Source organism: Cherax quadricarinatus, unplaced genomic scaffold (genome assembly GCF_038502225.1).
Source record: "Cherax quadricarinatus isolate ZL_2023a unplaced genomic scaffold, ASM3850222v1 Contig387, whole genome shotgun sequence".
Classification (NCBI taxonomy): Eukaryota; Metazoa; Arthropoda; class Malacostraca; order Decapoda; family Parastacidae; genus Cherax; species Cherax quadricarinatus.
Window position 1 is genome coordinate 130,188 of NW_027195413.1, and position 25,254 is coordinate 155,441.

A 25,254-nucleotide genomic window follows, 5' to 3' on the forward strand; every position below is an offset into this window, starting at 1 on the left:
GGTAGCTGGTCTCCGAGGGAATGTTGCTCGCCCGCCCGTACCTCAGCAAAAAAAGGTTCTTCCGGGTACTACGGTACTGTTTATTCTTGCAGCTGCTAGATCTTTCCAGGTGGGGGAGGCTTAAAGCAGTGAGAAAGGTCATCTAGGGAAGACCTTTGTGCTGATAGAGCTCTTATAGGAACTTTGACATATATATTTTCCTCTTACCCACTCTCAGATGGGGAGAGGCTTAAGTGGTGCGATATTGTTTATATATATATATGTTTAGACTAGAGAAGATAGTAATATATAGTTATATGTAAATAAAAATAAAAATCAGAGTTTGACAATATTTTTATTAATTCACATACAAAAAGGGCAAAAGCTGTGCAAAGTTTTTTTAGCGCGAGCAAAGGGGCGAAACTGTGCAAGTTTTAGTGGTTAGACTGAATGACTGCGCTCCTCCTGTTCACTTTCTGTAAGATTGATAACCTCCCGCTCGAAAATGATTTCCTTTTCAGGTACATCATCATCTGCCTTTACTCCATCTGCTGTCTTTACTCCATCTGCTGTCTTTACTCCATCTGCTGGCTTTACTCCATCTCCAGCATTTACTCTCACGTCGGGGGTTTTCCCTTCCTTCTCCGACTGCTTGTCAGGGTGCGCTTCAAGGTCGCCAGTTTGTTCAGCACCTGCTGCGGCAGTGACCTCAACAGAGTCATCAGATTGAGCAGTAGCGAGCGTAGAGAGGTCCACAACGAGGTCATCAGACTGACATGAGGGAAGGCTCTGCGTTTCATCGTTGTCGAGATCTGGTTCTTTCTTCATAGGCTCCTCTATATCAGATGAACTGTTCCCATCTTCCACAGGCTGTAAGTCATAAAGAGAACATATTTATCACTTTCAAATAAAGGAGTGGGAGTCGTCTCTAATCTACCAAAGGAGGGAAACATAGAAGACATACCCTTTCCTGAGGAAGTCTATGTTTGCGTTTCCTGCTATCATCACAATGACACCGGTTTAGGAGTTTGATGCCGGCGTGTTCCTTCCCTTCCAATCTACCAGCCGATAAAATCAAAACTTTACAAATTCTGACTGGCCCAGTGAAAACTGTTGAAGAAAAAAGGAGACTCAACTTTAAAATTATTATAAGTCTCTTGCGCTCGTTTGTTTCGTTAATATTCAAAGAGAAGTATCCAATCTACCAGCCGATAAAATCAAAACTTTACAAATTCTGACTGGCCCAGTGAAAACTGTTGAAAAAAGAGACTCAACTTTAAAAATTATTATAAGTCTCTTGCACTCGTTTGTTTCGTTAATATTCAAAGAGAAGTTTTAGCAAAATAAATGTCTCGCTTACCAGAATCGAGAATGTCTGCTTCCTTCACCATGATGAGAGTAAAGGCTATGGAGAGGTCAGCCTCTATCTTTTGCGGGGAAGACAGCTTCAGCGGGCTCTTATATACAGCTCAGAGAGGACCTTACCAGCCAGGAGGGGTATTTGGGGGATACTCTCGTCAGAGGTGACCTTCCTCACAGAGGGAAGCACAAATGTAACCTTGACTACTTAGGCAAAATGTAATTTCACAGGGAGGTAACATTTTAAAATTCTCTCTAGCATATGCTATCACTAATCTGTCATTGATAAAAAGCGATTTTTCCGAGAAATTTAAAAAAAAAAAAATATAAAGCTCTTTCTAATCCCACAAGGCTTGCTTTATGAATAAACATCATAACATATAGACCGCAAGTGAGTGAAAAATCACTTTGTGTTCTGCCGGATAAACGATATAAATATTTAATTTTATTTAGTTTAAAATTTTTTTTTAAATTTATGCCATAATTCTCTGGTTTTTTCCCGTAACTGTCAAAGAAGAAGGATAGACTATTTTTCTTGTCCAAGAGAAGAGAAAAAAAATGACCCATTACTTTTGAACTGTACGAAGGAAGAATATTACTTACAAGCACTATGGGCCTGTCTGAGGGATAGCCATCTAATCTTATTTGCTGTAGAGCGTCTATAGTGAAACAGCCAATATATGTGACTTTATTTCCTAGGGCGGGAATTAAACTATTATTTATTTCTGCGCAATTCATTTTTTATTTATGCTCGCACATCACAATGAACAGATCTATTCTGGTCGATGGATAAAACACCAGTGGTCTGAGCAAATAATAAAACTACCTTATTATGAGGGGCGGGCTTAGAGAACTGTAATTCAATTCTCAAGTTACCAGATTTTTCAATCGGGAGAGCGTCTTCCACTTGGCTGTCTGTTAAATTGAAAATATTGATGGTTCGCCCGGAGGCGAATGATTCATAGAGAATTAAATTTTCTTCCTCAATGCCCAGAGAGTTAATTGCTTCATAATATAATTTACTATAATGATGGGGGAAATCACTGCTTATGCGATAAACTGTATTATTATTAATACATACAGATAAACTGGCTAGATCCCCATGCTCAAAATATAGACCATTCTCCTTATGTTTTCCTGCATAGGCTGTCATGGGCAAAATTACCATGAAAATTTTGGCGGGAATTACATGACCCCATGGCTGATCTATTAGGAGGCTCGTTTGATTGTGACCTAGCACATAATTTTTACTTAGAGTGCGATTAAAAGTATATATTATCGGCTTTGCGTCTAAGGCTAGAGACTTGTTCAAGGCCATATAAGCTGATGTATATGGGTATACCCTATTAAGCCATAGCTTAGCGTAATTAATATGGAGCTGGTATGTGCTGGCATCATCGTCTGTTTTCAGAGTCCACGCTTGAGGGGATAATTCCAGCCTAATTTTTAAATCGATATTGTCAAGCAGATATTGGTCCAGAGTGGATATGTCCAGAGCCAAGGGAAAACACAGAGTTATGCCCTGTTCTTTATCATTCTTTGTCAGTATCTGTGGTTCTTTTGCCGATGTGCGGGCGAAATAGGCTGTATCGAACAATTTAGTTATACCTTCTCCTCCTTTATAGTCGGGCAAGAGATACCCCAGTCGGGCGATACTCGGCAACTGGCTTCGTTTTACTGAGCTGCAGAGTTTAATGAATGACCAGTAATTAAAACTAGAATTTGTTTCCGTTATTTGCTCGCCCAGAAAACACTGGACACTTTTAAATAACGTGTTGGATAGGCCATTTATCAATGCCACGTTGCTTGTTTCCCCTAGTGGACTTTGCCCATCAGCCTCTGTTAGAGTCACTCTAAATTCTATAACTATTTTGCCTAAATCTAGAAATGCTCCGGGAACTCCAGGAATTCTAAATTCTAGAAAATTATCTTTTAGTTTTTGAGAGAGAGGAAGGTTTACTGGTAGAGTATCAAAACTCTGAGTGCGAGCTATGGAACTCTCAACTTGTCTCAGTCTATGCGGTCGCGGGAATTGATTAATGACGCTTGAAGAATAATCATTTAACGGGACTTTGAGTCCACTGTTTTCAGCCCCGACACCCGCCATGGCTAATAAGCAACTGTTTATACGAGAGAGAATACATCCGTTTTATAAGCAACTTGGCTTCGTCGGCGTTTATTTAACCTGCATTTATTATTCACCCGTCGCTTACCCACCCTGTTTACTCTGCCACCTGTAATAACTTTCTTTGCAACTCCTTTTAAAGCATCTATCCCGTGAGATTTAAGAGCAGCTTTCATGTCTGTTTTTCCAGACTGATAATCATCGAGCATTTTAGTTCCAAATTCTACTGCACTTGGCGCAGCCACTCTGAAAAGAAAAGGTAAAGCTCTTTTAGCTAGACCCGCTAAAGCCGAAAAAAATCCCCCACCTCGGACTCTGTATGGCGCGTGAAAAGTTTGTATATCCCCCAGACCAGCTCCCACATGGGAGGGTTTTAGGGAGAATAAACTCCGAAATTCCTGCTCAGAGGGCACTTGAAAGGGTACACGCATGTTTGGCGGTTAGAGAAACAATAACCATTTTTACGCTGAGTTGGTTCTATTTATTTATCGGTCTTACATGTAACACTACGGTAGTGGAATGACCGCTTTCAAAAGACAGATTACGACCAAACTGATCTGTCATTTTGATAGCTATTTTATCTAATTTAGTTACGCATAGAGGTTTGTACATCATGGGATGAGCGCCTTTTGAATAACTCTCCTGAAAGGCGAAAGCATCCAGAATATTGACTAACTGACTGCCGTATATTTGCGGTTCCACAATATCACTATATATTAAAACCTAATCAACTCCGGCAGTGGGATCAGGTTTGAATGGGGCAATCTGCTTGGGGACGGAGCCCCCCTCGGGCACGTCACTACGAAATAAATAATATTTTTCAGCACTGCTAAGCCCAAGCACCCGAGCTATTCTCGGTTTAAATTGAGCTTTAAATAAAGTGGCAGCATTGTTTTTTCCCGTAAAGGTTCGCGATCTCGTCGAAACTAAAACCCTCCCAATTCCGGCATCATAATTGAGTATTTTCCCTTTCGGGAAATGTGCCGAATAATTATCTCTAAAGGCTTTTTTTAAATCAGCTGTTAGCTGTCGATTAATTTCTTCAATAATATGGCTGGTATCCGTCGATAACACATCATTTTTTGGTAGAAAGTGGTGGACTACTGCTTCTGTACTTATTCCTGTTTCAGTAATGTGATTTTGTATAATGTCAATGCCGCATTCGGCATCGTCTCTTGTTAGAACATTGAATTTTTTGGGATACAAAACATTAAGCAAGGCTATTTCGTAGTTCAAGGATGGATTTAAAGGCGTCGCAGTAATTATATTTTGAAAGGCCGAAGCTGTATTGTCGAAAATGTCAATATTTTCTAAACTGCTCAAATAGATATATTTCCCCGGACCCCCTCTGTCCATGTTGAGGGACAGAGACAGTATGAGGCAAATACAAAATATAGACCATTATATATATTTTTTAAAGGCTTAAAAAAACTTTAGTTTGAAGACTTTACATTTTTATTTTTTTATTAGTTACAGCATTTAGGAATAAAATATCCACATCATCGTGCTGTCGTTTGCGTTTTCCGCGTGAAGTGACCTCGACCCCATCAGGCATGTCCATTTCACGCATGCCACTGTCTCGTTTAGTTCCAATCCCACCGGCTGGACTGACGTCAGCACCGTTGGCACCGCCGCTGCCGCTGCTGCTGCCGCTGCCGCCACCGCCACTGCTGCCACCGCTGATGCCGCCAGTGCCTTGCTTCTCCACAGACAGCTGTAGTATTTCCCGTTCTAGAGCTTCGGGGGAGGCGCCGCGTTCAATTTCCACCTCATCTAGGATGATTTTAGGTACTGTCAAGTATGGGGTCACTGACGGTACGAGCAAGCATGTCTGAATTTCCCGTTTCAGTAATATGTCTTGAAATATGTTAATGAGAGGGAGATATTCAGTGTGCCATTCATCGGCCTGTTTTCTGCTCATGCCAATGTACTGGGGTAAAATTACCCGTTTGATGTTGCCATTGGCTATCACCGCCCGTCCCAGGGACACCAGACATAATTTAAACCAAATTCGTCGATTCTGTTGCGTGTCCTTGCTCAAACCGCGTACATAATGCGTGTCGAGACTACGCTCTAATTGCTGTTGCGCAATTTCATTCTTTTCAAGACAAGGACCCGCTGAGAACTGGCATATTAGCGCTGCAAGGTGCGGTCTTAAAAAATCCTCTGGCCTGTCATCGAGGGTGTTGGTGCATGGTGGGGGTGATTTTAGGACAATTTCCCCGGGTGTGCCCCGATCTGCAGCTATGGCACGGTTCACGAGGATTAGCGATTTTCGCTCAATTTTGGAAAATGGATATTTTTCCCAGAGTGAAAGAGCCGGCTCGTAGGGACGAGCAGAAGTAGCGTTGTGGGGATACACGATACAATCCCCATATTCCAGGAATTCTTCGCCCGTTATTCCCCCGACAATTACTGGAAATTTATATTCCATTCTCGTCAACAGTTGGGTTCCTTAGAGTCCTCGCTGAGGGAGTGAGACGGATAATGTTTATCGGTACGTCGGCGGCGGGGTTTAAATACCGTGCTGCTGGAGCCTCCCACTCCTGCGGGTGGGTTGGTAGGGGTTTGGGGACTGCTCTAGGTCGACATTCGTCTAAGGTGCTTATACAAGCTTTGGGCCCCTTCAAAAGCTTCTATCATATCCCGGAAATCATGCGTAGCATATTCTAAGCGTCTGATTTCAGCCGTCAGTTCTTTCTGATTAAAATTGTCATATAATTTTTCAATTTCATCAAAAGTCTTAGTAAATCTGGTCATGGGGCAATTGACTTTGAAGGATTCGTAGGTTTGCCATAAACTTTGTATCACACGAGCTTTGTAACACACTTGCTGATAAATCTTTCGTCTTGACGTTAATTGATGTAATAATATCGACAAACTGGGGTCCTTTTCTCCTTCTTCATTCAACGGGAGATTAATTCTCTCGGGATAATCAACTGATGGCTGGTCCATTTTTTTTTTTTTATGAATAGCACTTCGAGAAGGAACTTCTTGTCTCTATCCTGTCCCGGTATTTACTAAAGCGGGCAAAGCTCTTCTCTCGACTTTATGAAAGCTTAAATTTCAATAGGCTAGCCAGAGCGGCTTTTTTTCCGCGCTCTTTTTAACATAAAAACCGCCTAATAATTGTTTTCTCGCCTTGTGATTTTTTATAAATCTTGGCTCTAATCTAATAAGGGTCACTAATTCCCTTACAACGGGCAAAAGTTTTTTATCGATGTACGCTCGACTGCTTGTCAAAGATTTAATGATTTGTAAGATGTTTAAATTATGGTATGGAGGGAATAAAATACCTCTCTTATCCCAGCGAATAAAAGAATTATTCTTGAAAAGATTCAGCATGGATTTCGCGTATGGCAATTCTTCTCTCGTGAAATACAGATCAATTATTTCATTTAAATTTGGGGAAGAGTCCTCAGGCGAGAGAGAAAGACTGTTGTTTTTTCTTGATATTAAAGATAAAAGTATTTCCGGCGGGAGTTTATTATTGCCTATTATTTTCTGTTTCGGATTTTTTTTTTTTTTACTCTTAGACTCGTCGCGGCAACTACCGCGGGTGCGCCCGCCACTGCAGCCGCCGCAGCCGCTGCCGCCGCCACTGCCGCCACCACCGCCACCGCCACCGACGCGCCCGCCACCGCCGCGGGCGCCATTACAGCGAGCGAGCTTATTTGTTTTTTTTATGGGGGACTCACCAGTCTCAACAAAGAGCTCGGGTGGGTGCCCGCTCGTGGGAGGTGGTAGCTCGAAGCGTCAATTACCCTTATGAGGGCGAGTTGCTATGCTGGGGCAGGAGCTGACCTTCTCATCCTTGCTTTGGGCTGGTTTCACTTTCACTCTCGAGAGGCTGGAAGATTCCTTCCTACGCACCATAGTGGTGGTTGCAGTGCTTCTGCGAAGGCGGGGAAAAGGAGATTCGCGCTTAGGAGTGGGTAAGATATTTGTTCCATTTTTAAAAATATATTTTTCGGCGGTTAGCCGAGGGATGAGACAAAATTCCTTTACCACCATTTCGATTATTTTTTACTTTATAAAACTACTAATCACGCTGACCAGAGGTAAGAGTGTAGTTAAGATGGCTCCTCCACGCTGACCAGAGGTAAGAGTGTAGTTAAGATGGCTCCTCCACGCTGACCAGAGGTAAGAGTGTAGTTAAGATGGCTCCTCCACGCTGACCAGAGGTAAGAGTGTAGTTAAGATGGCTCCTCCACGCTGACCAGAGGTAAGAGTGTAGTTAAGAGAGTGACCAGAGGTAGTTAGTTAAGATGGCTCCTCCACGCTGACCAGAGGTAAGAGTGTAGTTAAGATGGCTCCTCCACGCTGACCAGAGGTAAGAGTGTAGTTAAGATGGCTCCTCCACGCTGACCAGAGGTAAGAGTGTAGTTAAGATGGCTCCTCCACGCTGACCAGAGGTAAGAGTGTAGTTAAGATGGCTCCTCCACGCTGACCAGAGGTAAGAGTGTAGTTAAGATGGCTCCTCCACGCTGACCAGAGGTAAGAGTGTAGTTAAGATGGCTCCTCCACGCTGACCAGAGGTAAGAAGAGATCGCTCCTCCAGAGTGTAGTTAAGATCGCTCCTCCACGCTGACCAGAGAGTAAGAGTGTAGTTAAGATGCTCCTCTACGCTGACCAGAGGTAAGAGTGTAGTTAAGATGGCTCCTCCACGCTGACCAGAGGTAAGAGTGTAGTTAAGATGGCTCCTCCACGCTGACCAGAGGTAAGAGTGTAGTTAAGATGGCTCCTCCACGCTGACCAGAGGTAAAGTGCTGACCAGAGGTAAAGAGCTCCTCGCTCCTCCACGCTGACCAGAGGTAAGAGTGTAGTTAAGATGGCTCCTCCACGATGACCAGAGGTAAGAGTGTAGTTAAGATGGCTCCTCCACGCTGACCAGAGGTAAGAGTGTAGTTAACATGGCTCCTCCACGATGACCAGAGGTAAGAGTGTAGTTAAGATGGCTCCTCCACGCTTCGAAAGAAGAATATTTTTTTTTTTATAAAGTGGAGTTCGTTTACGGGCAACGGTGAGAATGTCTCCTCTAAACTTCTTTAATTTGCTCAAAATAGTCGGTTCTACTGTTAGATTTTTCTTAAGAAAATTAGTAAATATCTCAGATATGCAATTAATTTCTTTTTTTTTTAATTCCTTAATAATACGATTGCGAGCTTTAGCTGGAAGTTTGTTTAATAAAATTAATAACTCTCTGTGTTGCACTGCTAGGGGCTTACCCCTGTCTGACATTTTGCATGTCCTTCTCGTGCACCCAGCTATCTGCACTTCGGGGATAACCCACCCAGCTCACCAGATATTCTCTACTGCCGTCAGTTTTTCTTCTCCGTCTCAATATTTTAATGGGAAAAAATTCAGGTAGAGATGTTTCTATTAATTCCTGAGCGTAAAATTGCCCGAGTATTTTTTCCCCGCTCAGGTCGATAAGAGAATATGTGGGGATTACTTGCGAATTATCAACCGATTGGATTTTAAAAATTTCTTCGGTGTTTTGAGGCCAATAACTCTTGTGAAATATCCCCCGGTGGCTAGTTATCCGCACATGCGCTCCAGGAGTCAGTCGTGGACTAGTACGAGGCTGATGAGGACGGGCATTTAAATACATTAGCCCAAACTGCCGACGAATGTCTCGAGGAAGACTCAGAGAATGCACTTGTTGTGGAGTTTGACCTTTCTTGAGAGAGGTGTGAGGAGTTGAGTTGTAAGTTTCTACTATGGCTGGTAATACCTCTATATATTTTAAAGAATTTGTTAAAGTCATATAGCGGTAGATTCTATGCTTAAGCGTGCGAATAGCTCGTTCCGCTATTGCAGCCTTAGTGTCCGAGAAGGTACTGTATAATTTAATATTTTTTTTTTTTAGGTAATTCAGAAGAGGACGATTATAAAACTCGGTCCCTCTGTCCGTGTGTAATCTCGAAATTCCACGGAAGGTGGGGCTTTCTATAATATTTCGTAAGGCTGACAAGACGCTTTTTGAGTTTTTTCTGACTAGTCCTACCGCCTTCATTAACCTTGAAAAGACATCAATGCATAACAAAATATATTTAATGCCGCCATTGTGGGAATGTAATAAAGTCATGTCCGCCAAGTCGCAGGTGAGTATAATGCGAGGGGCAGCGGCTATGATTTTCCGTCTGGGAAATCGCAGAGGCTGCAATTTATGCAAAGTATAGGCCCTCTGAGAAGAGAGATAATCTACTACGTCTTTATAAGTAATAGAGGCGTTTTTCTCCCTAGCTGCTCTAAAAAGTTTGTTAACATTCCCAGTAAAGCCACCGGGGCTATTGACGTCTCTATATACTTTTTCTAGAATTTTCTTTTTATGTGAATTTAAGGCCATTTTTGTTTTTACCAGTGGTATACAGTTTCACAGTTGCCCTCTCCGGTAATGAAGCTTCGTAATTGAATTTCCTCTGGAGCGGTTAAATCAACCAGAAGATAGCCGTATTTATCCGCAGTGACGTGACGATATATCTCAACAAATTTCGGGGCTAGATTTTTTCCATAAATTTGTCGCCCGAGACATTCCAACTGAGACAGATCTCGTTGTCTTAATAAAATATATTGGCTACAATTAAGCGTGATCGTGCGAGCGTATTTTCCTTGTGGAAATAAATTTTGAGATATGAGAATTACGGATATTTGCTCGTGTCTTCCTCTAGTAAATATATTAGCTATAATATCACTCTTAACTGCTTCATTAAAAAGGTCATCAATTATATACAGAGAGCTATTGTCTGTCTCAAGGGGATTTTGGTAATCCGCCGGGTTAATGAGACCTTTCACTAAAATGATTTTCTCACTAAGAGAGGTGATTTGTTTCAAAGGGTGAGTTTTATCATCCAGACTGGAAATGATTATTCTCGCGAAAGAACCGGCATATTTTTTACATAAACGCTCCACTAGACTGCTCTTGCCTGCCCCGCTAAAACCAGCAACAAGTATTCTTGCAGGCTCTCTGAAAATATTCAACTCTTCCTCTGTAAAGGTACAGACCTTGTCCATCTTCCCATCTCAAATGAGCCTTTTTGTGGAAGAATCATCTTATATATAAACATTTCTTTTTAGTTCAAAGCAGAGGGGAGGGAGGGGGGAGTTTATCCCGGAGATGAAGATAACAATGCCAGCATGTCCTTCTCCCGCCAGAAGACCATAGAAAAAAAGCCCGACCGACAGTGAAGGTCGTCTGGATATTACGCAGTTTCACTTCCTCGGGCGGGGGGGCCCCTACGCCAGGTGGTGGTGGGTAGAATGGAGGTCACAGACAAAGAGAAGCAGGCTCCACCACTTTCTGCCAGCTGATGGCTATTTATTTATTTTTATTTTGGGAAAAATTTATTATTATTATTATTATTATTTTTAAGAATATTTAGTTTTGGCGATGGACAGAATCTATAAATTAATCTTTCCCTCGCCTCGGCTTTATACAAATGGGAAATTCACATGACTATGGCAATTTACATAATCCTCCCTACTTGCCCGGTCTAAATTCTTATTTTTTCGTTCGGGAAAAGAGTTCTTCCCAGATTTTATCCCTCTTACTTTATTGACAATAAGAAATCTTTTCTAGATTATATTTATAATATATAGACTTGCAGGGATTTTTGTTTAAAAGATTCTCGTGAAAATAGAGAGAGACTGATGTGAAAAACTGTACCTCTACTTTGGGGAAAATTAAGCACCTTATGAGCACGCTATCCTAAAAGCGAGCTATAAATACGCTCACCTTTTCGTCTAGGGCGAAAGGTGCTCTTCCCGCTCACTCAAGAAAGTTACCAGCTTAGATTAGAGCAGGTAAAAACTTCTCTATCTATGGGAGATTAAAATATTATCTATAATTTAAATAATTTATGGAATATGAGTGTGTGTGTATTTACAGCTATGGCTCGTCACCCAGCTCGCAGATGCCACCTATGCGGGCGATTGTACCCTCAGGATGCAGCTCATCACACATTCCCCTGTAGTTTCTGCGGGCTATCAGTGTGTGTAGCGAATGTCACAGCTCATCGCAGGAGATGCGTGACAGGTGAGATTACCAGGTTATTGCTCTGAATTGATGTTTTCTTAAAACTGCTATTTTCAGATAATGAAATAAGTCTTTGAGCTAATAATAATTTTTTCCAACAGTTGGGGCGGGGCAATACTCCAAGCAGATGATCCGGGGGGCGGGCCAGGAAGAAAGAGGTCAGCGCTCTTTTCTTAATCAATTATTTTTATTAACAGTCAAACATTTTTTAAGATATGTTTATAAAGTATCTCACTAAACAAGAATAAAAATAATTTTGAGAACTGCATATATTCCATAGATTGCTTAGCTTCTCCCAGTTTTATACTTTAACAGTAACATTTTTTAAAAGATCACACGAGTTATAATTAGTCTAGTATGACACTAAAACAAAAGAATAATAAATAACTTTCGCTAATTATATTATGCAGATCAGTGTGTGTCCTCCAGCGAGTCTTCGACCGTAACACTCCCACAAGAGCAAGTCGAGCCGATTGCCGGTCCCAGTGGATGGAGACCAGCCACCACAAGTGACAGCTTCTCTTCCAAGGATCATTACTACTCTTTCTTGGGTTCCCCCTCCTCTGCTAAGCGAAGGTTCACTTCAGGTAAAAAAAAACGATTTTAGTTCGGATGAGGAAGAGAGCGAAACAGAAATGGGAGACGATTTCATTTCAGAGGAACCTCACATAATAGAACAAACAAATTATTTTCAAGGTCACTTCTGTCGAATAAAATATTCAATTCCTGACTCTCATAAACACGACCCCATATTATTTCTTCAAACCTTCGCAACAACATTTATACAGCATATATTGCATTTTATCACTATTCTATCAGGACGAGCACTTTATGAAAATGCTCTTAGGATTTATGCCGAACTGAGGCTTATTTTGCGCAGACAGTCGCTACTGGGAGAGGATGACAGTAGTTAGCATTACATATTTTTTCCCGCGCAACTAGTTACACGAGATGATATATCTCAGCTCTTACGGTCATGGAGGGAGTACCTTAGCACGCGATTAGAAACTGAAATTTCATCGGGCGAGGGATCAGGCTTCATACTAGATTATATAAAGGGTTTTCATATTGTAATATGCAAGAATGGAGTGCGTGGATACCTAGGAGACTATATAGAATATCCCACATCTTTACGAGGGAAAAATCAGATATTTAACCCGAGAGGAGTAAAAAATAGCTGTTTTATTCAATGTCTGGCGGCCTTTTTCTGTCGTAGACTTGGCTGGGGCTGGTATAAAATCAGACGATATTTATCTAGATGTGATAGCCTTCAGAAATTTGTCAATTACTCGCGAGTGACTCTCCCTGTCCAGTGGAGTGACATCCACAAACTTGAGCCTGACAACAAAATATCAATATTTATTTATTGCTTAACTTCTCATGAAGGGACCTATCATGCTACTTTATGTCGTAGGGGTAGTAATAAATATTCACTGGTAGTGCCCCTGTTATTGTTGGGAAAGACTCATGTAGCTTTAATCAAACACTTCCAGAAATATATGAGAATTTTCTCGAGAAAACATTCACGCAATAAGCACTTTTGCTTGAATTGTTTAAGTGAATATAGTGACATTTGCAACTTAAAAACTCATTTCAATTCATGCGACAACCAACAAAAGTTGATTTTTCCCCCAGCTGGAAGCGTTTGTAAATTCAAAAATACTCACAAGGGCTACTTGCCCTCTCATACTGCCTTTGTGGATTTAGAAGCTTATCTCGATAATCGTAAGCCAGAGGGGGTAATAACAGCTAGACACATAGCAATAGCTTATGGCTATATAGTGATAGACAGAAATAACACTATAATAGATAGATATGTCCATCGGGGGGTACAGTGTATTGATCATATGTATGATAGGCTTTCGTCTTTATGGGATTGGATAAAGATGAACACTCCCTGTTATCCACTTCATATGACCAGGGAGCAGCATATACATTTTGCCATACAGAAGAAGTGCAACTTCTGTCATCAGGACTTTACTCTTACCAAACCAAAGGTGAGGCATCATGACCATCTTATGCCTAAGGCTAATTATTTAGGAGCACTCTGCAATAATTGCAATTTAAGACAGAAAAATTCAGGTAAATATTTGCCTGTTATTATTCATAACCTATCATATGATATGGCTTTGATAATTAAAGAACTAAGTGTTAAAGCCCCAATCAATGTTTTAATGAAACAGGGATATAAATTCCTAAAGGTAGAAATAGGAGCACTACGTTTCCTGGATAGTCTAGCCTTCTTGTCCGCTGGTTTGGCTAGTTTGGCTCAGGCGCACATAGCTTCAAAATCACCCTTGAAATTCACAGAGGCGATGATAAGTCATCTACCCCCCGAAAGTTGGGGATGCTTATTAACCGGCAAACAAGTGTTTCCTTATGAATATTGCAGCTCCCCAGAAAGGCTCGAAGAGAAGACTTTACCCCCAAAAAGAGCTTTCTACAGTTCTCTGTCTAAGAAGCATATTAGCCAAGAAGAATTCGATCATGCTCATCTGGTTTGGGAGAAAACAGCTTGTCAAACTCTAGGAGACTATCTCCTAGTATATCTCAGCTGTGATGTAGGGCTTCTGGCTGACATATTCACCTTGCATAGGAGATTATTATACAACATCTATAATCTAGATGTTGTTCACTATGTTTCTCTCCCCGGTTTTGCCTATGATGCTTTCTTAAAAACCAGTGAAGTGGAATTAGAATTAATTACTGATCAGGAGCTTTATAACATCATACAGACTAATATAAGAGGCGGCTTCACCACTGCTGTTAGGACGTTTGCTCAAGCCAATAACCAGTTCATTAATCCCAATTTTGATGAGAAAAACTTAGTAAGTAAATTTTTGCTATACTGGGATTTTAATTCTCTTTATGGTTCTTGCATGACTGAGGCGCTGCCCTACGCAAACATTCGAAAACTTTCACCCGCAGAAATGGTGAGTTTTCTCGCAAATGGTGGTCTTCTCCAGAAGAATCCTCAAGACTCTATAAAAGGTTACTGGCTTCTTATAGACACTCTAGGAATAGCCCCAGAATTAGCTCGCTACACAGATGACTTGCCACTATGTCTCTATCACAAACAGATAACATTAGATGATCTATCTGAGTACAGCAAACAGCTATTGGCAATCAGTAATCAAAAACTACCCCGTAAAAATTCTAAATTAGTGGGGGACCATCTCCCCAAACGAAACTACCTAATATCAATACCTTTATTGCAGTTGTTTTTGGAGATAGGTCTACAGATTGAGAAAATTCATAGCATATATGAATTCTCACAAGGAAAATATCTGGCAGACTTTGTAGAAACAAATGTGAGGCAACGTAATAGTAGCACTAGTAAAGACTGTCAACGATTATTTAAATTGTTGACCAATTCTGTATTCGGCAAGACATTGTTTAATCCATCAAAATATGCCAACAAAACGAAGCTCATAACATCAGCAGGAGCATTTTTGCGAGCGGTGAGTAAGCCACTATTTAAGAAAGCCATAAAGCTTTCAGAAAACAAAGTATTGGTTACGACGGGGACGCCAGCCATAAAACTCACTTACCCTAATTACATAAGCTACCAGATACTAGAACTCGCCAAATTTAAGCTGTACCATTTTTGGTATATGATTCTTTAGAAAACATACCAAGACAAAATAAAACTAATCTATTCAGATACCGATAGTGTCATCGCCTGTTTAGAGGGCATCAAAAACCTTACTGATGAAATCGGTAAGGAACCATTGAGGAAATGGATAGACACATCTAATTTCCCCACAGATCATCCTCTCTACAATGACTCAAGGAAGGGATCTCTAGGCTTACTTAAAAGTGAGGTGGGGGACCGCCTTATTTCAGAAATAGTCTGCATTAAACCCAAAATGTATAGCATCCTGCTAGCAGATAATAACAACACTATCGCTGCGAAAGGAGTTCCTCAGTCTGAACAACAATTATTAACTCATAATAACTTTAGAAGTGTGCTGGAAGACGGTTCTAAACATACCTTCCAATATAGTCAAATTAGAAATTTAAAAGGTCAGATGACCACTATCACCACTAGGAAACGAGGTCTTAGCTCATTTGATGATAAGCGCTTTTACTTAGATGCCTATCACTCTGTATCCTATGGTCATCCAGATGCCGGAGAAACAAAGTTTAAATTATTTAAAGATAAAACAGATGACAAAGTGGAGGAAGACGAGGGAGCTAATAGCAGTACTGAAGAAGGGAGTACAGAAGAAGAGGAACTAGAGATGAGAGACAGTTGCAATCTTTGGCTGGGAAGAGAAAACACCATAAGAGATTGTTATGGGGCTATAGGACCCAACATGTATTTATAAGTAACAGTTACTCTGGAATACCTAATTATATTGAATTGATGGGGACTTTGCTCTAAATGTCAGAAGGACTGATCAACCTTATAACTGAGAGGCAGCTGGGTCAAGCCTATTTTTCTCAATATAATAGGTTATACTATAGACACATAAACACACAATTTAAATAAGTAGTTTATAAAGTTGTATTTCTTTTTGTAAAAGTAAAATTAAGGTGTGGTAGAATTGTGGTAACTGGAGAATTGTGCTTGGCAACAGTCTTTTGTTTTGGTGGGAGGAGCTTAGCCAGGCTCTCTCTCTCTCTCCCTCTCACTGACTCCCTCTCTCTGTGGCTGACCTTCAACCTGGCAGGATCTCTGGGTCCTTCTTCTATCTTTTGGGGCATTATGTGTGCTCCAGGGGTGAGTTTTTATAATTTAAGTTGTGGCTACCATACCCAGGGTGACTAAAGTGTGTCAAAACACTGGTTAGCCCAGAGTTATGTCAAGAAGAGAGGACAAAAGTTGTTGGAACACACCATGTGGAGAACAGGTATGGAGTGTGTAGATTTTGTTTTGAAAATGTGAGGCTGTGATTGTATATTCTGTACATATCTATTGAGAATACAGTTATATTTTTATAGTAGTAGTTTACATATCCTGTGAAGAGGGCTGGTGAAAGGGTATCAGAGACACTCAAGATGATCAGCCATGATGTAAGTATTACCCCTAGACAAATAAGGCCATTAAGTAAAAGCTACCCCACACTAGAACATGTAGTGAGAACCTTACTATCAAAGTAATAAGGGACAAACCAACGTAACATGGGAGCTTGACCGGGAGAGTTATTTGACTGCTAAAATAACTCAAAACATTCTTTGAACTATATGTGCTGGTATGGGGTAATAACAGTTGCATGTTTCTGGTAGAAGATTTACCAAGGTGGGTCAGTGGAAGTGTTGTTTTCATATATTAGTTTACAGGTTGTTTTTCTCCTAAGGTGGGAGAAAGGTTGAGTAACACATTTTTTGTTGTGGTTATGGTAAGTGCTATGTGCATAGTTTACATTCAATTTGTGTTATTTTATGTGCCTGTGGGAAAACTTTGTCCACTGATACTGTAAGAGGGAAGCAAGTGTTTAAAGATAAAACTATGTCAGAAGATGAGTATTCAGATTTTTTAGGCTTCAGGGAAGAAGGTAATAATTCATCAGTAAACATGCCTGTTAACAGTGAACATGAGGGATCACCTACTCCAGGTGATATGGAAATAAAGAGAATGAGACTGAAATTAGCTGTACTAGAGGCTGAAATTAAATTAATGAAAGCTAAGGAGGAAGAACGTCAAAGATTAGGAGGTTCTGAACAAGAGCCTGAGCAGTACTTTAACATAACTAAAGCTGCAAATTTTGTCCCTAAGTTTACAGAGAGTGACCCAGATAGATATTTTTCTTTTTTTGAGAAGACTGCTTTGGAGCAAGGATGGCCCAAACAGAAGTGGGCTACCCTAGTTCGCACACAACTTGTGGGTAAAGGATTCCAGAGAGTAGAGACTCTGAAGGGGCAAGATTTTTCTGATTATGATAAGATTAAAGAGGAAGTATTGCTTGCATACCAAATGATACCTGAGAAATATAGACAAAAGTTCAGGAATCAAAAATTTCAGGATGGGCAGACCTTAACTGAGTTTGGGAATGAGAAACTGTTCCTTTTTAAGAAATGGGTTTGTTCTAAAGGAGTTAATAAAGACTATAACAAATTAGTAGATCTGATGGTTCATGAGGAATTGTACAATACAATCCCTGTTGACCTCAGAGAATATTTGGAGGACAAAAACCCAGATAATCTTTCAGAAGCACTGGATCTAGGTGACCGATTTTTGGCTCGCAGGGAATTGGTAAGTAAAAACAGTCATGCTGCTTCTGAAAATTTCCCCACTCATTCTAAACCTTATTCCAAGTCTTATGGTCATAAAGTTAAGTGGGACAAGAATTTTCAGGAACAAATGAAGGCTGAGGTGCCCTATAAAATAGAAGGAAAAGGTAAGTCACCTGGAGTTTAAAGTTTACCTAGACAATCAGATAATGTTTCAGGTCCTCGAGTAAACAGTACCAGTCCTACACCAAATGGTAAAAATACCTTTAAGAGTTATGCCTGTTACTACTGTAACAAAACTGGACACACTCAAAAGTTTTGCTGGTCAAGGCGGCGAGATCAGGAAAGGGAGGAACCACCCCAGAGGACTCTAACTGCAGAGATACATCCAGTTGCCTGCATTAGGTCTTCAAGGCAAGGTGAGGAGGAACCTTTGGATCTAGACCCCAGGATGTGTATATTTTCTAGTAGGTCCGCAGTTGGTTTGCAAAAGGATGTAGGCAGAGTTGAGAACATACTGTCCTTGAGAGATGGATGTAGCACCTACTCTTTGCTACGTGCTGGAGTGCTGCCAGTGTCTAAGGATACCTATACTGGGGTAGATATATTGTTGAAGGGTATTACGGGTTCAACCATAAGGACACCTGTACACAAATTATGGGTAGAATCTGCATACCAAGTTGGCTATCTCCCTGTAGGCATCTCAGATGAAATTCCCTTCGAAGGGGTCGACCTCTTATTAGGGAATAATGTTATGGGCCTGTTAGACAGTGAGGAACAACTAGTTTGGGGGAAACCAAGTCCCAAATGTTGAGAGGAAATGGCTAGGAAAACCCTGCCAGACCTTCTCCCTGATGGTTCCACCATGAGAAGTATGGCTCATGATCATGCTACCAACAGTCTTCATGATATTTCTCATGAGGATGGTGAGGGCTTAAGTTTGGTAACTCTGCTTTCTGATGTTGAACTGCAGTCAACTGAAGAAAAGGATGTTCCAGCCAGAGCTGAGCATGATTGGAGAATGGATCAGTTAAATAGCGTGAGAGAGACTGCACCTACTAGGGTGCAATTAATTTCTGTGCAGGAAAATGTCGCTGTTGCTGAGGAAGAGATGTTACAGTTAAATAAGTGTTTTCATTTCAGGGAGGAAACTCTTACAAAGAATTCACCTCTATTTGCAGTATCGATGGAAGGAGAACAAGGGTTTTGTCCCCAGATGGTGATGTCCAAGGTTTCCAGGCATTTCTTCTGGTCTCAGCTGTGGGAGACTGTCAGAGAGTATATTGAGACCTATCATGTCTCTCATTTTATAGGGAAACCTAGTCGAAGTATTAAACCTGTTCCCCTTCATTCTATTTCAGCACCAGGTGAACCCTTCAGCAAGCTGGTAGTAGATGTACTTGGTCCATCCCCAAGGACCAAACTGGGAAATGATTATTTACTCACAAATATTTGCTCCACTACCAGGTACCTGGAAACAGTCCCTCTACATAAGATAACTGCTCATGTAGTCTTAAGGGCTTTGATGAAGTTCTTTTTTCATGTTGGTTTTCCTCAAGAGGTGCAAAAAGACCAAGGGCCTAACTTTACCTCAAAGTCTTTTAGAAATGTTTTGAAGGAATTAAAAGTAGAGCCTAACTTTGCAATGGCCTATCACCCTCCATCTCGAGGGGAAATAGAGAAATTACATCAAGTCCTCAAGACAATGATGCAAACCTATGGTATAGACAATACTAACAACTGGGATGAGAGGATCCCTTTCTTTGTATTTGCTGAGTGGGGAAGCACTCTGGAATCTCTGAGCTATTGGCTTGGGGAGGATGGTGATGCTCCCCCCTCGGAGCTTTTTCTCAGTTTCAGATACTGTTTGGCTCGTATGAGGTGGATGGTACCAGTGAACGTGCCCATCAACCAGACCAGGATGATGATGTGGGACCATAATGTGGACCATGATACTCTGGAGGCTGGAGAGGAAGTGCTGATACTGGAGCCAATTCATGTAAAAATCTGTATGGCAAGTTGCTGTGAGCTGAACATGTTGTGGGGGAAGTTCCCAGGGGTTAGATATAAAACCCACACCCACAAGCAAGAAAAGAATGAGTATAGTGTTCACAGTAACCGGTTAAAGGGTTTGAAGTTATGTCAAAAATTCAGAGAGACCAATGTTTTAATGGAATGTAAAGGGCTGCAAAACAATAATCTGTATGAAATACCAAAAGTGTATATAAGAAATAACATGTGTGTAAAAGATTTTCGGAAATGCATGCTTGGTTTTAATGAGAAAAATGTTGGAGAGTTGGCTCAGCCACCTTGGAACTTTATAAAAGTTTGGGATGTCAGTAATGGGGAAAAGTTGAAACTCCATAAAGAAATTGTTAAGGAAGCTGAGCCAATTCAACAATTTTTGTGTGAGAAAAATCTGTATGAAAAATTGGAGATGGAGGAAGAAGTGAAATTCTTCCAACACCAGTTTGTAGTGCTTAGTGAGAGTCAGTGGGCATTCCCATGCTTCATGGTTCCCAAATTAGATGGCACCCTGGGCATAAACACTGACTACCACAAAGTACATTTAACAACTAAGGTTTACAGGATTAGAAAGATTGATACTTATGCACTAAGAGATGCAAACATTTTAAATAAACTAAAACATAGGGCAGGAAGATGTGATTTCCATGGCCTGTGTTCCAGTACCATTTTAATGTGTGTAATGCAAATTGTGTTCATTGTGTGCTTAAAATTTGTGTGTGAGATGGAACGTGATGGTATTTGTGTAAACTTGATGTATCCAACCTGGTTGCAAAGAGATGTCTTTGGTGTTTGTTGTTGCACTGCGAGAGGTTGCAGAACTGTTACTATCAATGAGCAACCTTCTAAATTTAAATGTCAACATTTTACCACAGGAAAGAAAATTTTCATTTTTGGGGCTGGCTATTCAGCATTTGTACATGTCTCAGGATCTCTTCATCCTGTTCCTGTGTATAGTGACTAAAATCAGACTCTTAAAATGGGCTTTGTTCCTACAGCCTTTTAATTTGGAAGTCAAATATATAAAAGGCTCAGAGAATGTGGTTGCTGATGCTCTCTCTAGATGTTTCATGTAGATGCATGGTGCGTACTTTGTACATAGTGTTTGTCATGTGCTGACCTTGTTGTTTTTGCAGTGGTGGACTCTCGGCGAGCCTGAGTACTCTCTACCAGCCATCTGACTGTGAAGGAGTCGAGTCAGAGCCAAAAGTGTGACGAGGGTCAGGGTGTACGTAAATGTGAGTTGAGGCAGTAGTTGACAACCTTCGGTAACATGAGACGTTCAGGAAGGTATGTGATGTTGTGTCTTGGTGTGCTCTATATACAAAACGGCCTGACGATTTGCCTTTGTGGTCCATTGGACCCCTCCATGTTCTGTGTCAGCCTCCTCTTCATAAGTTTGGAGGATCTGTGTGGAGTGGGACCTCGGAAGATGGGCTTGAGTGCCTGACCATGTTAAGGATCGTGAGTGTTGACTGGAAGTCTCACTGTTTGGTTCGGCCACCAAGTGAGAGACACCTTGACATTTTTGTGAAGTTTCCTGCCTGGTGTACACCTGACTGCTCTGGGTTTGGCTCTACTATCGTCTCCTGATCAGGAAGATGCCACCCTGGAGTACCAGTTGCTTGCTTGATTACCGTAGCAGAGGCACAGGCCTGTTGGTGCGGGCTTTCACAGTGGGCATTGTGTGCAATTTTGCATTGTAATGTGTATTGTTTAAAAGTCACTAAAATTGTAAATAGTTACACCCTTGAGTATATGGGTATGGTTAAAATGCTTTTATAAAAAATTCTGCAATCTGTTGTAAATAACATTAAAGTGAAGAGTAGTTATGGTGCTAGGAAATATGTAGCATTTCTAGTAGTCTTGGTTACCGCCTTCAGACTTAAGCAATATACTTTTTACTATCTGTATCCTGAGGGACACGGCTAGCTTTTGTGAGACTTCGTCTGGAGGTGGGGGTGTTATGGGGCTATAGGACCCAACATGTATTTATAAGTAACAGTTACTCTGGAATACCTAATTATATTGAATTGATGGGGACTTTGCTCTAAATGTCAGAAGGACTGATCAACCTTATGACTGAGAGGCAGCTGGGTCAAGCCTATTTTTCTCAATATAATAGGTTATACTATAGACACATAAACACACAATTTAAATAAGTAGTTTATAAAGTTGTATTTCTTTTTGTAAAAGTAAAATTAAGGTGTGGTAGAATTGTGGTAACTGGAGAATTGTGCTTGGCAACAGTCTTTTGTTTTGGTGGGAGGAGCTTAGCCAGTCTCTCTCTCTCTCTCTCCCTCTCACTGACTCCCTCTCTCTGTGGCTGACCTTCAACCTGGCAGGATCTCTGGGTCCTTCTCCTATCTTTTGGGGCATCATGTGTGCTCCAGGGGTGAGTTTTATAATTTAAGTTGTGGCCACCATACCCAGGGTGACTAAAGTGTGTCAAAACACTGGTTAGCCCAGAGTTATGTCAAGAAGAGAGGACAAAAGTTGTTGGAACACACCATGTGGAGAACAGGTATGCAGTGTGTAGATTTTGTTTTGAAAATGTGAGGCTATGATTGTATATTCTGTACATATCTATTGAGAATATAGTTATATTTTTATAGTAGTAGTTTACATAACCTGTGAAGAGGGCTGGTGAAAGGGTATCAGAGACACTCAAGATGATCAGCCATGATGTAAGTATTACCCCTAGACAAATAAGGCCATTAAGTAAAAGCTACCCCACACTAGAACATGTAGTGAGAACCTTACCATCAAAATAATAAGGGACAAACCAACGTAACAGAGATTTTTTCCCCAGGGTCAAGCATCGACGCGAGAGAGGTAGATCTCCCACCACTGCTTGTAGTTTCATGCTCTTAGAAGCTAGCTGTTCTGAGGGAGAGGAGGAATAAAAAATGTAATGTTAACTAATAAATATATTTGCTAAGTGAGACTTTTGTTTTCACCTTTGAAAAGTTAGGTTATTATACTTTTTTTCACACAGATGCCCCCCGATGTACCCGGAGAGCGAGCGCAGCCAGATAATCACGGCGATGACCCCGAAAGAAGCAGTGAACTGGAGCAGCAGGCTGGCTGCAACACTCCCTCAGAGATCCCACTCAATTATTAAGTCGTACCCAGACACCTGAATCCTTGTACTACCCTCCCATCATGGAAATAAACTTCTCTATCCCCTTTGGGGGATGCGTGGTGACCCCACCCTTTGACAGTTCGAGGCTAAGCCGTCTTCCATTACCGCATTCTTTGAACCAGTCGGTGTTGGGAAGAAGTAGCACTTGCGTCAGTGAGCAGCAGACCGGGGGAACTCCCTCGGAGATAGCAAGCTTGTACCCAGTCACCTGAATCCTTTGTACTGCCTCTCCCATCTATCAGGGGGGCAGAGTTTGGGGAGTCAGAAGTGATCATATCTCCCTTTTTCTACTTAGTAATACACAGAAATAAGTCTCTCTATGCCCTTGGGAGATGATTAAACATATTAAACTTGTACCCTGACAGCCCTGAGGTTATGCTGTCCCCCGATTATCACATTCTTTTTTCCATACTCATTATCCTGGAATCCGCCACCCAGTCACCTGAATCCTTTGTACAGCTTCTTTTTCTACTTAGTAATACACAGGAATAAGTCTCTCTATCCCCTTGGGGGATGATTAAACATATTAAACTTGTACCCTGACAGCCCTGAGGTTATGCTGACCCCCCATTATCACATTCTTTTCCACACTCATTATCCTGGAATCCGCCAGCGTTTCTAGATCGACGAGATCATACTACTAAGGATTCCTACTGATTTGGAAATTTTCTTGGTTATGTGATGGGTATGGGACTGAAATTTAAGATTACAGTCAAGGAGAAGACCTAGAAATTTGCCCTCCGTGTGTCGTGATATAGGGAAACCATTTAACAGTATATTGAGTTGAATATTTGAGGCTCTGTTGCCCGACAGCATGAAGTTTTTTCTATGTTAAGTGTGAGTTTGTTGGTCATCATCCAAGTATATATCTTTAGCAGTTCATTGTTTACAGAGTTTTCAAGCACAGCTGAGTCTGAATGGGAGTAGACATATGTAGTGTCATCTGCGAATAGAACTGGTGTAAGGAGTTGGGATGCATTGGGGAGATCATTGATGTAGATGAGAAAGAGGAGTGGGCCTAGGACACTACCTTGGGGTACTCCTACAGCTACAGGTTGGATAGCGGAGTTGACTCCATACTGGTGTCTGTCGTAAAGATAGGATTTTAGGTAGTCAAGAGAATGTCCTCTTATGCCGTAATGATTCAGTTTGAGGTGCAAGAGATTGTGGTCAACTGTGTCAAACGCTTTTCTTAGGTCGACAAAGAGCCCCAGAGGATATTTATTCTTATCGAGAGCTGTGTATAACAGGTCAAGCATTTGTATAATAGCATCATTCGTGCTTTTCTTTGGCATAAATCCAAACTGGCATGGGTTAAGTATGTTGTTGGATGTAAGGTAGGAGTAAAGTCGCTTGTGTATTATTTTTTCAAATATCTTGGAAAAGTTTGATATGGGTCTGTAATTGGCAAGTTTGATATGGGTCTGTAACTGTTCAAATCAGTTGGATCTCCACCTTTATGGATCGGGGTGACCCTTGCTGTCTTGAGTATGGATGGGAAGGTTGAGGAAGCTATAGATTTGTTAAACATTGTTGCAATAATGGGCGACAGTTTTGGTGCAACTTTTTTATATATGAATGGTGGCAAGTTATCTAGATCACCTGATTTGTTTTTTAATGATTTAATGATGAGTGAGACTTCAGTGGGATTAGTTGGAGCTAGGAATAGAGTGTTTGGATAGTTGCCAGTGAGGTACTCGCTCGGATGGGTATTTGAGGTAGGAATTTGGCTAGCTAGCTTTCAACCTACGGTAGAGAAGAAGACATTAAATTTGTCGGCCGTGTTTATAGGTTGCATGTGAGGTTCATCTGGTTTAGTTAAGTCTATCTCTCTATTTCCAGTCGGTTTTCTTGAGCCCAAAATTTTGGAGAGGATTTGCTAGGTACTTTTCATGTCACTTTTCATTTCACTAAATCTATTTTCATAATACATTTGCTTTGATTTATGTATTAGTTTTGTTAGTATTGATGTGTATCTTTTAGTAAATTCTTTAGTAATTAAGCCTAATCTGAACTGCTTTTCAATTTGGTGTTTTTTATTAATAGATTTGAGGATACTTCTACTTAGCCATGGGCTGTTTAGCCTCTTTTCTGTGATTGGGCAATGTTTATTGTAGAGGTTTAGGGTTTTATGTAAAAAAAATTTTGATATCTTTATCGATATTATTACTGTCATTTAGTTCTCTCTGCCAATCAATGGCACCTAGAGCAGGCGAAATGAGATCTTTCTTGTTTCTTGAGGAAGTTGGTTATGAGAAAGGTAGGATAGTGGTCTGTGGTATTATCTGTGATTATACCTGCCTGTAGTGGGGATATTATGTTGGTCCAGATATGGTCGAGTAACGAGGCACTAGTGCCAGAGATTCTTGTTGGCTTTGTTATAGTGGGTAGCAATATGCTGTTGTT

General features: G+C 41.0%; 1 protein-coding gene across 1 annotated transcript; it reads right to left on the minus strand.

Moving 5' to 3' along the window:
• Positions 1-315: 315 nt before the first annotated feature.
• LOC138851348 (uncharacterized) lies at positions 316-1,565 on the minus strand. Its single transcript, XM_070080392.1, has 3 exons — positions 1,340-1,565; positions 944-1,089; positions 316-849 (listed from the first exon to the last, which is right to left on the minus strand). The coding sequence occupies exons 1-3, from the start codon at positions 1,368-1,370 to the stop codon at positions 421-423; spliced, it is 606 nt and encodes a 201-aa protein (XP_069936493.1). The 5' UTR covers positions 1,371-1,565; the 3' UTR covers positions 316-420.
• Between the last annotated feature and the right edge of the window lie 23,689 nt (positions 1,566-25,254).

Excerpts from the sequence above, each read along its gene's own strand:
- LOC138851348 (XM_070080392.1), bottom strand. The coding sequence starts at position 1,370 with ATGGTGAAGGAAGCAGACATTCTCGATTCTG. Across the intron at positions 1,090-1,339 it reads AGCAGACATTCTCGATTCTG|TTTTCACTGGGCCAGTCAGA; the intron begins GTAAGCGAGACA and ends TTTCTTCAACAG. Across the intron at positions 850-943 it reads ATAGACTTCCTCAGGAAAGG|CCTGTGGAAGATGGGAACAG; the intron begins GTATGTCTTCTA and ends TATGACTTACAG.